This window comes from Ranitomeya variabilis, chromosome 3, assembly GCF_051348905.1.
Source record: "Ranitomeya variabilis isolate aRanVar5 chromosome 3, aRanVar5.hap1, whole genome shotgun sequence".
NCBI lineage: Eukaryota > Metazoa > Chordata > Amphibia > Anura > Dendrobatidae > Ranitomeya > Ranitomeya variabilis.
In genome coordinates, this window is record NC_135234.1 from 43,097,960 (window position 1) to 43,111,101 (window position 13,142).

The window sequence follows — 13,142 nt, forward strand, 5'->3', positions numbered from 1 at the left end:
GCAGTCACCGGTTTCCATTTCGTCAAGAGACAATTGTGGGACAATTGTCTCTACTAGATGGCGACCCGATTACATAGAATATGTATGTAGTTTATTTATGAAGATTTTAGAATAATACAATGAATACACAGAATTCGGCTGACCAGGCGCGACCAGTAGTATGTTGCACAGCCACGTAGTATATTGTACAGCCACGTAGTATATAGCACATCCCACGTAGTATATAGCACAGCCCACGTAGTATATAGCACAGCCCACGTAGTATATTACACAGCCCACGTAGTATATAGCACAGCCCACGTAGTATATAGCACAGCCCACGTAGTATATTACACAGCCCACGTAGTATATAGCACAGCCCACGTAGTATATAGCACAGCCCACGTAGTATATAGCACAGCCCACGTAGTATATTGCACAGCCCACGTAGTATATAGCACAGCCCACGTAGTATATTACACAGCCCACGTAGTATATAGCACAGCCCACGTAGTATATAGCACAGCCCACGTAGTATATTACACAGCCCACGTAGTATATTGCACAACCACGTAGTATATAGCACAGCCCACGCAGTATATAGCACAGCCCACGTAGTATATTGCCCAGCCCACGCAGTATATAGCACAGCCCACGTAGTATATTGCCCAGCCCACGCAGTATATAGCACAGCCCACGTAGTATATTGCCCAGCCCACGTAGTATATTACACAGCCCACGTAGTATATTACACAGCCCACGTAGTATATTACACAGCCCACGTAGTATATTGCACAGCCGATGTAGTATATAACACAGCCCACGTAGTATTTAACACTGCCCACGTAGTATATAACACAGCCCACGCAGTATATAGCAATGTGGGCACCATATCCTTGTGAAAAAAAAAAATAATTAAAATAAAAACTAGTTATATACTCACCCTCCGATGGCCCCCGGATCCAGCCCAAGCCTTTCCCGCTCCTCGCGCGCCGCTCCGGTCCCAAGCGGCAATAACACGTGATGATGTAGCAGTCTCGCGAGACCACTACGTCATCTCCGGTCATTACCGCAATGCATTCTGGTGACCGGAGCGGCGCGCGAGGAGCGGGAAAGGCCTGGTCTGGATCCAGGGGCCGTCGGAGGGTGAGTATATAATGATTTTTTTATTTGTTTTATTATTTTTAACATTATATGTTTTTACTATTGATGCTGCATAGGCAGCATCAATAGTAAAATGTTGGTCACACAGAGAGTTAATGGCAGCGTTAACGGACTGCCTTATACCGCGTTATGCCACCGTGTAAGGCAGTCCTTTTAATGCTATGTGGGCACTGACTGCAGGGGAGTAGGGAGGGGCCAATTCACGGCCGCGACCAATCAGCGACGCGAGATTTCCGTGACAGACAGACAGAAAGATAGACAGACAGACGGAAGTGCCCCTTAGACGATTATATAGATAGATTTACCAGGACTAAGTACATAAGGCTGGAAAGCTTGGCCCATAAAGCACATAAGTCACTTATCCACAGGATAGGTGATAAATATATGATTACTTGGAGTCTGACTCCCACCCTTCACGAGAAGAAGGGTCTCAAAATCCCCCTGTGTAAATGGAGCCGTAGTGAGTATGTGCAGCCACTGCTCTATTCACTGTCTATAGGAGTGGTGGCCGCACATGCTCACTAGCACACAATTCACACAGGGGAATTGGTCACCCTCGCTCTCGGAATCGGTGGAGTCTTAACAGCCTAACCCCCAGTAATAATATATGTGTCGTGGATAGTTGATAAATATTGTTTATGGGACAACCCCTTTAACATTTAAAGCTCAGGATCTGGGCTTCCACGTAATAAAAGGTTTTATTATATGCAATTCTTCCTAGATGAGCTCCTTGCATCTTCCTTCTCCATGGATCTTCTGCATTGACACAAGCATACACATTTAATTCCTATTGTTAGTAGAAATGTACCTTTTTACTCTCTCTATAATCCGGCCCTGCCAACAATAAAAAATGGCCAGAGGCCGAAAATGATTCTAGGCTGAGTTATTTTTGATTCTCCTGCAGATTTCTTAATTTTAATACACTACAAGCTGCTCGATGCTTTTCTCAGGTCAGTATGAAGCACCTCTCACTCCTCTCGTTTATTAAAAGGTAATTCAAGCCTAAATCGAATCAAAAACCATCAATTAAGTAAAGTCAGATTTGAGCTTAAATTTACATTTAGGAGAGGAGAGTAAGGTTCGGTGGCTGAGAACAGGAAGATTGCGATTGACACTGAACAGAATTGAGCAGCTTGCAGTGTAATGTAGAACATGCAAGCTGCAAAAGAAAAAAAGGTGAAACTTGTAGTTAAAACCAATTACAGTGCATTAAGCGAAACATTTAAAATTGTACATGGCTGTGGAAATCTGTGGAATGGAGAAACGAAATGGTAGAAATTCATCATGCTAAGTGCTCCTTAGGACTAAACTGCCAGTGCAGACATCTAGTATAAAGTATGCAGGCAGCCTAAAGTTTACATACATAGTATTGGATGATCCCTCTTTAGTCTCATTTTTTTCTGCAAATGTTTTGACCAAATGTGACATTCAAAAACAAAGTTATATCTTTTAGCGTTTTGTATTGCACAAATTACTTTCTAGAGTTTTTCTGTCTACATAGTTTGGTCCTAAGGTCCATGGGTTGGCAGCAGAAAGGTATCCAGATATCCTGGTGGAACTCATCATTGATACTACCAGAAAGATTGAGATGTTTAGCTGGTTCATGATTTGTACCAGCTGCATTAAACAAATCATTCTGCAGATATATTTATATATTTGTACGTATACTAAACCTAGTTCCTCCAAATCTTATAAATAGAGGTATGCTCTGAGCAAGCTGAGACTGGTCCTTGTCGAGCAATGATCACCCGCTGGTTCTATGATGTCACTGAAAGGAACTGCGTACAGTTCATTTATGGCGGATGTGGAGGGAACCGGAACAACTTTGATTCGGAGGAATACTGCATGGCAGTCTGTGGCAACGTCAGTAAGTGGACCTCTCCAACTTGTGGCAACCTACCACCACAGGCTCTGCTCCCTGTAACCAACCGCATTCTGTTTGTCCACAATGGGCCCGTAACTAACCTTTTCCAGTTCCTGATGTTAACCGCTTCTTTCTCCTTATGTTTTGTTTTATTTTCCCTTATTAACGCCATTGAGTGGAAGCATGAATAATGGCAGATCTGTGTTGTGTGTGTTTGACTAACACATCCGCTGTGCACTCCGAGGCACTAACACTTCTTCTGCCTTTGGGACTTTTTTTTTTTTTTTTCATAAACATTTTTTAGTAGTTTATCTCTCACCAGATAATTATTGTTCCCGTGGAAGAGTTTGTGTCTGGAAATTTATGAGGATGCACTTTGTAAGTTAATTAAGGTGATGAATGCAAAAGATGAACTTCATATTTTAAGCAGATGAAGCCGGGTTGCTTCTGTTCTCTTGGAAACAGTTTTGTAAGAATAATAGAATATGGATTAGGAAAAGCTCATCATTTTCTGGGGCTGTCACATATACTTACATTTTTCCCTTGGTTTAGCGGACATTAATCATTTATGTCCCAACCACACGCTTGCACTTTGCTAAGATACCATTTAAAATTCTCTCTGTGCATATCCGACTAAATCGTTCGTCTGTCTTTTATATCGGTCTAAGATAAATATTAAGAGATGATTGTATAAAAACTTTCATGTTGTCAGACTTTACTTATGCGAGCAGGTAAATTCGGAGAGCCGGCTGTCAATCAGCAGTGGCACCCCGTCGACAGAGCAGAAGAGAAGGAACTGATCTGTCGACGTGATGACATAGGAAGCAGGAGAATTCGCCAAAGCGCACTGGTTTTCCCTAAAAATTTGATTTGCTTGAAGTTATTCTCCGTGGATTGAATGTTCCCTGTTATGCTGTGAGGTCCTGTCATAGCCCGTAGCATAATAAAGATAAGATGTAAACGGAAAAAAAGACTCATTCTCAGCTCTCTGTCTACTCCTCCGGCTCCTTGCCCGATGTCTGGTCCTCCACACCTCCGTTGCGCTACATCTCTGAGCGGGGCTTTTGGCCATTAGCATGCAAAGTGAACTTCCTGGGCCTACTTACCTAGCCAGAAACCCTGGTCTAGAGTTAATATCTTGGCAGAGATGTAACACAAGTAAACACTGGGCTGGAGATGTGGTGTGGTGGATGACCAGACAGCTGGCAAGGAGCAGCAGAGGTGGCCAGAGGGGTGAGCGGCCAGTTGCCAGAATTCCTAGCTCCGTTTTTACTCAAGGCAGTGACTTGCAGTAGACCCTGGAGCATGTGCCGTGAACTTTAGGGCCTGCTTGCAAGCTGAAGCCTCAGCCTAGAGTGAACTCCATGCCTGAGATATGAGGCGTGATGGTGGAACGGGGGCAGTTGGACAGAAGAGCAATGAGGTATGTATTTTTTTCTTTTTAACGTTTTGCTGGTTTTCTACCTACTAGCAAGATGGCGGCTGTAGACTGAATTTTTTTTTAAAATCTGTTTTCCAGAATGTGGATTTGATTTTTTTATTTTTTTTTACATTTTAGTAGAATTAAATTTCACTTTCATTAGCATGGCCGGCTGGTCCCTCCTTTCCTTGATCTAATGTGTATGGGGCCCTAGTGGATGAAAGTGATGGGTAAGGAGCAAGGTAAAATGGTGGATGGGGAGCAAAGGTGAGTGACATATACAGAGGGATAGTCAGCGGTAGATGAAAAGCAGTAAATGGAGGAAAAGGAGAGCGTTTGACAGTGACCTATTGAGTGATAAGGATGTTTCCTTATTGGCTCTTAATACCCCAAGATGACTGGTAGAAGATGGTTAGCATTGAAGAAAAAAACATGATTTTTGCAGTATTCTCTCTGGAAAAGATCATGCCACAGTATATGCAGCCTCCCTGCGATTTTGATGTGACTTGACGTGTTTCGAGACGATCATTAGAAATTGAGATCCTTAACAAAATTCTAGGAAAGGAAAGAGTGAATATCTGTATGTGGAGGAGAGAGCAAGGGCGCAGAGGGAGAGTATGAGGCAGATGAAAAAGTGGTGCAAGGGAGAGTGTTGGGGAGAGTATGATTGGTAGCGAGCTAGTGAGTGTTAGTCGGAGAGGTGAACGGATGAGCCATAGATAGAATGGAAACCAAACAACTAGGGGGTGAGCAGTAGATGGAGAGTGAAGGAACGTGGTAAATTGAGTGTGAGGGACACTCGTAAGAGATCATGGAAAAGGTGTGAATAAGAGGACTAAGGGCTGCAGTAACCACAGAGAGAGGCTGAGTGAGCAATAGTCATGGCAGATGCGAGACAGATTGAGGCGAGAGATGATAGAGATGTGTTTTAACATTTTCAGAACAGAATATTAACCTGCATTATAATGTTCATTCTGCCGAGATTCATTTTTTCAGTAATGAATGGTAAGCATCTATCATTAGACTCTATATTGCAGTACTTAAGCATGCATGAGTTTAACCTTTTAATACAGGCTTTCTGAAATCGGGCAACATAAATTTTACATTCAGACATCATTCAAAGAAAGGTGCAGATTATGTGAAATGAGGAGCGTGATGAGAATGTATCATTCCTCAATAACATTGCATGTCTCTCTTTTTTTCTTTCCCCTCAATTTGCAGTCCACTATGTTCTAGATATAGATTGTCATAGCAGATGTTTGTACGCTGCATCAACCGGTTATTTTATATATGGTACTGAGGTCATGCAGAGGTCTTCCTCTCAAGGTTATAAATTGAAAAAATTATGGAATACCACTTTTACAGTAGAACGATACTATATGCTACAGAGGCAATACTGTGGTAACAGTTAAACTCCTATCCATCTCTTGATCCTACTATTGATCCTGGAATGCCATTGCTTCACCTGCCAATATCCAATGGCTTGCTTGCCCTGAAAGTGAAGCCCACATCTCTGTATGCAGTGTGACAGACAGAAGAGCAGGAGCAGAAAGACTGACCCACTTCCTGTACATAGAAAAGGATATGCCCCCACTTCCTGTAGAGAAAGCTACACTCCCCCACTTCCTGTTGAGAGACAAGGATACCACCCGACTTCCAGTAGAGAAACAAGGACATGCCTCCACGAACTGTAGAGAGACAATGGAATGATCCCACTTCCTGTAGACGGACAAGGACATACCCCAACTCCCTATACATGGTCAAGAATATGCCCCCACTTCCTGTAGAGGGACAAGGACATCCCTCCACGTTTTATGGAGAGACGAGGACAAGCCCTCACTTCCTTTAGAGAAATGAGGACATGCCTCCACTTCCTGTAGAGCAAGGTTGGGGAACCTCAGATTTATAGGCCGTTTACGGCCCTCAATGACCTTTTATCCAGCCCCCAGGCATATTCCGGGGGATGGCAGTACTTGGGCTGGCAGTTGTATTTTGATGGCTGCCGGCCCATTAATTTTTTTCTTGCTCTGTGAACACATGTATGCAGTGTTCACTACTGAATGCTGAGACGCATGCAATGAATAACTATGTCCTAACATCAGTGCTAACGTCAAGACGTACTTTGTGAGTCGATTTAGATTGCAATTTGTATGGCCCTGAAGGATGATATAAATATCCAAATTGCCCTTAGCAGAAAAAAAGATTCCTCACCCCTGCTGTGGAGAGATTAGGACATGCTCCTGCTTCCTGTAGAGAGACAAGGACATGCCCCCACCTCCTGTAGAGAGACGAGGCCTTGCTCCATTTCCTGTAGAGAGACGAGGCCATGCTCCACTTCCTGTAGAGAGATGAGGACATGCCCCCAATTCCTTTAGAGAGACGAGGACATGCCCCCACTTCCTGTAGAGAGACGAGGACATGCTGCCACTTTCTCTAGAGCAGTTTTTCTCAAACTCCAGTCCTCGTGGCCCCCAATAGATCATGTTTTCAGGATTTCCTCAGTATTACACAAGAGATGGAATAATCATCAAGACATCAGAAACTGTTCAATACTAAGGATATCGTCAAAACATGACCTCTTGGGGCTGTAAGGACTGGAGTTTGGGAAACATTACTCTAGATATACAAAGACATGCCTCCACTTCCTCTAGAGACGAGGACATGCCTCCACTTCCTCTACAGAGGCGAGGACATGCCCCCATTTGCTGTAATCCATCCGAACGTCTTCTACTGGATTCCAGTTGACAATACACAGCAAACCGCAAGTTAGAAGACACTGGTCAGCCCTTATAATGATTTTGGAGGGTTTGTGTCATGCTGGGTGAAGTATAAGTAAGTGCACAACAACGGGAAGAGGGAAGGGGGAGCCCAAACACTAGGGAAGAGTGGAGTGGATACATCCTAGGCAGATCTAAAATTCCCTTGTCTGCCCTAAACGTCCCTATATAGTTTCTGCACCTATCGCTGAGCAGGCACCTAATCCCTGTCAGACCCTAGCGATATGCCCTACATCAGAGGTGTCAAACTGCATTCCTCGAGGGCCGCCAACAGGTCATGTTTTCAGGATTTCCTTGTATTGCACAGGTGATAATTTAATCACCTGCACAGAATGATTCCAGCACCTTGTGGAATGCTAAGGAAATCCAGAAAACATGACCTGTTGGCGGCCCTCATGGAATGCAGTTTGATACCTCTGCCCTACATAGGGAGAGGACGGGGTGTGCACTAGCCAGTCCCCACTAAAACTAAAGACAGAGACGGCAGATGGTTGGGGGGAAACACAGCTTGAAACCGAAATGTCACTCCAGTAATCCTCAAAGGGTTCTCTGGAAAGACACTGACTGCTATACTGAGGCAAGTATTAGCGAACACCCACACCATGCTGCAGCAATTAAATGTTTTTAAACCTTCAGCACAGGTGTGTGATTAGCAGCAGAAGGTAGAGGAAACTATTGGGTCCTAGAGGGATAAGGATATCGCTCCATAACAGAGATGCACAAATCAAGAAGGTGATTGAGCTAAACACAAAGACCTTCTACAGCCCGGAACCAGGATGATTGTCTGTCACATCTGACTCGCCCATGACAGTTTGATACCAAAGGTTTTATACATGAAGTGTATTTATCACATTATCAGTTGAGATCAAATTGTCTGAAAGTACAATGACAATTGAATAATTTTTAGAGATCCATATCTGATAAATTTCACAATTTGTCTTATTAAAAAAAAGTCTAAATGATATATATATTTCTTAAAAATGATTGAGTCGAATCCGTGACTGATAAATGCAGCCTGTCTGTGGTTATCGCTGTCAGCTGTGACACAGCAGTAACCTAGAGGTGGAACAAAACATTTCTCCAACATTGTGTTCCTGTAGAAATGTGGGCGAGTGTACTTACAGATGTCTCGTCAAGAAAAGTAAATATTGTTATTATTATGTTAGTTTTCTTGCCTTTTATATATTTTTTTTAAAGTCTGGTTTGCCTGAGGCTTCGTGTGACTTCCAGCTGGGACATTAACTTTTGTAATGTATTGAGCAGTAATGATTTCAGGCCTTGGAGAGCTCTGAAGAAATGCATCAAACTACGTACATATAGTTAGAGGATGAGATTGCTGAAAAAAACAAATGTCTTATATCTTTTTTTGTTACAATAGAAAAACAAAAAATCTTGAAATAGGCGATTTCACCGTTTTGTGCCTTTTTCCATTATAAAACTGTCCAAGATGATATAAAGGGAACCTGATAGCTGATACCTGCTGCCCGAAACCCCAAAATGCTACCGCTTAGGACTACAGTTCGCTCTGTAAAAAACATAAAAAAAAACCTTGTGCAGTTTTATTAATCGAAAAATAAAAAATATATATATGGCTGTCCTAAATATTGCCATTTTATTTTTGCTGCTAGTGTTTGTTTTTTTTTTAAACCAGAACAGCAAAAAAAAAGTTATACATTTGTTATCCCTATAACTATAGTGACCTGTCTAATAAAGTTACCAAATAATTTTTACTGTCTAATGAACATTGTAAAAACAAAACTCGAAAACCACAGCAGAATTGCTGTTTTTGTTTTTCGTTTTTTGTTTTCAATTTAAATTACATGGTAAAATGAATGGTGTCATTCAAAACTAGAAATTGTCCTGCAATAAACAAGCCCTCATACGGCTATGTGGATGAAAAAATAAAAAATATGGCTCCTGGAAGGCAAAAACGGAAAAAAACCCGAAAAATGATTGTCTCCGAGGGGTTAACTTATAGACTGTTCCAGGATAGGAGTACAATAAAGAGAAATCCACTTTACTCGTGATGTATACTGGGAGTTGTATACAGGAGCTGCCAGCTTACTTCTTACATACGGTACCTGGAGCGGATGGAGTGTAGATAATTGTACTTGCGGTTGCGGCTCCGGCAGGACATTCATTAGCTGTCGACATCGGATGTTGCTGAATGTTTTGACAACAACATGAGCATCAAAAAGAAAAAGACTCACAACAGCAGTCAGAAGGAAACTCAAGACATAATCAAAGTATTACATAAGGGATTTGATGTTTTCCTTTCTGTTGACCCGCAGTGTTCCGGAACAAGAACACAACTCCCAGTTTTACCAATTATTTCCTCCAGTTGCGATGACTTCACATAATACATAATACATCAATAGACACACAGACAGTATACATCTAATCTGACATAATGCATCCCGTACTGTTCCTTACAAGGTAAACAATAGGATTGTACAAATGCTCTGATTCTCTACCGGGCCATACCAGGTCATTGTGTGGAGACGATGGGCTTCCAGACACCTCCGATGCTGCTGTCCTACTCCTATGGGACGTGATTAAAGGGACAGCAGCATTTCCGGTGTCTAATCTCTGCACATTTTTCATTGAATATTTGTCTCCTTGAATGGCCGGTGTTAAGGAGGTTGTGCGATTAGAGCAATAAAACAAAAACAAAGAAAAAGGATCTTCCAGCTCCAATTTTGTTTGTGGGTAGTATTACCATACACAGCTACTGGTGGTGCTGTTAACAAAAAAAATGGAAAGGATGCCATCCTGTATGAGATATTAGCTCAGATTTACCGACAGGTCTTATACAGAACAAAAAAAAACAAACAGATAAATCCCCTAGAAAATGCCAGTTTCGACAATATTAATAATGTTCTTTTCATTTATTAATAACAATTCTCATCTATGGCTGGCTTATTAAAGGGGTTATCTATTGCGGTGATATAAATGAATGCTCTATCTACTGCCAGAACAGCTGATCGGTGGGGGATTTGCCAGGTGCTGGATCCCTATCGACCTGATATTGAGGACTTATCCGAAAGGATAGTTCATCAATATCATTGTAGTGAACAATCCGTTTAATTATATATACTGTATACTATTTTTTAAGCTTATGGTTAAGCCTTTTGGGAAAAAAATGAATATATGTATGCGTGTGTAAATACAGCTGCTTCTCACAAAATTAGAATATCATCAAAAAGTTAATTTATTTCAGTTCTTCAGTACAATAAGTGAAACTCATATATTATATAGAGTCATTACAAACAGAGTGATCTATTTCAAGTGTTTATTTCTGTTAATGTTGATGATTATGGCTTACAGCCAATGAAAACCCAAAATTAAGCCTCAGTAAATTAGAATACTTTATAACACCAGCTTGGAAAAATGATTTTAAAATTCGAAATGTTGGCCTACTGAAATGTATGTTCAGTAAATGCACTAAGTACTTGGTCGGGGCTCCTTTAGCATCAATTACTGCATCAATGCGCCGTGACATGGAGGCGATCAGTCTGTAGCACTGCTGAGGTGTTATGGAAGCCCAGGTTGCTTTGATAGCAGCCTTCAGGTCGTCTGCATTGTTGGGTCTGGTGTCTCTCATCTTCCTCTTGACAATACGCCATAGATTCTCTATGGGGTTAAGGTCAGGCGAGTTTGCTGCCAATCAAGCACAGTCATACTGTTGTTTTTACACCAGGTATTGGTACTTTTGGCAGTGTGGACAGGTGCTAAGTCCTGCTGGAGAATGAAATTTCCATTTCCAATAAGTTTGTCGGCAGAGGGAAGCAATGAAGCGCTCTATAATTTCCTGGTAGATGGCTGCGCTGACTTTGATCTTGATAAAACACAGTGGACCTACACCAGCAGATGACATGGCTCCCCAAACCATCACTGATTGTGGATACTTCACACTAGACCTCCAGCAGCTTGGATTGTGGCCTCTCCACTCTTCAGATGAAATGCAAAATTTACTTTCATCTGAAAACAACACCTTGGACCACTGAGCAACAGTCCAGTTCTTTTTCTCCTTGGCCCAGGTACAACACTTCTGGCGTTGTCTATTGGTCATGAGTGGCTTGACACAACAAATGCGACACTTGTAGCCCATGTTCTGGATACGTCTGTGTGCCTTGGCTCTTGAAGCAATGACTCCAGCAGCAGTCCACTCCTTGTGAATCTCCCCCAAATTTTGGAATGACCTTTTCTTAACAATCCTTTCAAGGCTGCGGTTATCCCGATGGCTTGTGCACCTTTTTCTACCACACCTTTTCCTTCCACTCAACTTTCCATTAATGTTATGCTTGGATTCAGCACTCTGTGAACAGCGAGCTACTTTATCAATGACCTTTTATGGCTTACCCTCCTTGTGGAGTGTCAATGACTGCTTTCTGGACATCTGTCAAGTCAGTAGTCTTCCCCATGACTGTGGAGCCTACTGAAACATTTATGGACCTTTTTAAACGCGTTGTAAACCTTTGCAGGTCTTTTTTGTTAATTATTCTAATTTACTGAGAAAATGACTTTTGGGTTTTCATTGGCTGTAAGCCATAATCATCAGAATTTACAGAAATAAACACTTGAAATAGATCACTGTGTTTGTAATGACTCTATATAAAAGTTTCACTTTTTGTATTTAAGAACTGAAATAAATTACACAATGTAGCCCCAAGTCAATCACACTTCTGTGAAATCAGCCTGTCCAGTTATGAAACACCATTTCTCCTGTTATGCAAATGTAACAGACAACAGGTAGAAATTAGTAAGACAACCCCTATGAAGGAGTGGCTCTGCAAGGGTTGTTTTTGCATTTTGGCATCACTCAACCCTAGAAGGTACTGTATAATAGCATGAGGCAGTGTCTACAACCCACATAAATTGCTCAGGTAGTGCAGCTCATCCAGGATGGCACATCAATGCGAGCTGTGGCAAAAAGGGTAGCTGTGTCTATCAGCACAGTGTCCAGGGTGTGGAGCAGATACTTTGAAAAGACAATTTGACACCATTTGGATTTTACAGGCTTTTTATCTCCTTGCATATTCAACTTTGATGTGCTCTGTGGCCATAAATCAGCCGAGAGGAGCTCTGAAAAAGACAGATAAGATCTGCAAACTCTCTCGTCAGCACGATCTCATTGACCGACCCAATTGCAAAAATAATTCTTATCCCCAAACAAAAGTAAGGAAAAAGAAAAGTCTCCAAATGTGGACGACCCCTTTTAACTATTAAAGGTTTATAAGTAGCATTTGTAACCAAGCCCTGAAGGCAAGGAGGCTAATTGTTGCCCTCCATCCCATTCGAGGCTACCAGTACTATAAATACCACATGATTATCGGGGGACCCTTGCAGCAGATTTTTCTCCAGAGCCCAGGAGCCTCGAGCGTCACAAATGCTTAAATCCTATGAGATCAATGGCCTTTTTATAAGTGCAGTTATATACATGTGTATATATAGAGGGGACGTGTATGACTTTATTCTGTGTATTGTGCCTTAGAATATGTTGTTGACATAGAGATTGCAGAATGCGCTCACTGGCAGATTCTCCATTCTACAGCCAGCAATAGGCAATGTGATGATGAGACTATAGAAGACAAAAGGGTGCAATATTTTTAATTACACCCAATTTTTTTTTATCCACAAATACATTCATTTAATAATATAGATGTGATAAAAAAAGAAAAGATACAGGCTTCAAATCTACGCATCTTACACCTTAGACACCTTAACAACAAATATCCTTAAAGGAGTTGCCCGCTTGGTTCAATGTCAAAAACAAATCTCAATTTACTTACCCTCCTCCGTTTTAGCGCGGTCTCTGTCAATGCCCCGGTCTCTTTTGCAGTAGCGATGTCCTGTGATCAGCGCTGCAGGAAATCACCGAGCTCGGCGGATTGTGATTGTACCATCTACAGTGACAGAGACGCTTAACTCAGTGATT

At 41.8% G+C, this 13,142-nt stretch overlaps 1 protein-coding gene across 4 annotated transcripts in view; it reads left to right on the forward strand.

Moving 5' to 3' along the window:
• APP (amyloid beta precursor protein) overlaps window positions 1–13,142 on the forward strand; it is a 307,189-nt gene that overhangs the window by 240,148 nt on the left and 53,899 nt on the right. For 2 of the 4 annotated variants that reach the window (XM_077294003.1, XM_077293999.1), the window contains exon 7: window positions 2,843–3,010. The exons of the other annotated variants lie outside the window; for them this stretch is intronic. In XM_077294003.1, coding sequence (XP_077150118.1) covers window positions 2,843–3,010 — 168 coding nt within the window. The remainder of the gene's footprint in view (window positions 1–2,842; window positions 3,011–13,142) is intronic. 4 annotated transcript variants of the gene reach the window in all.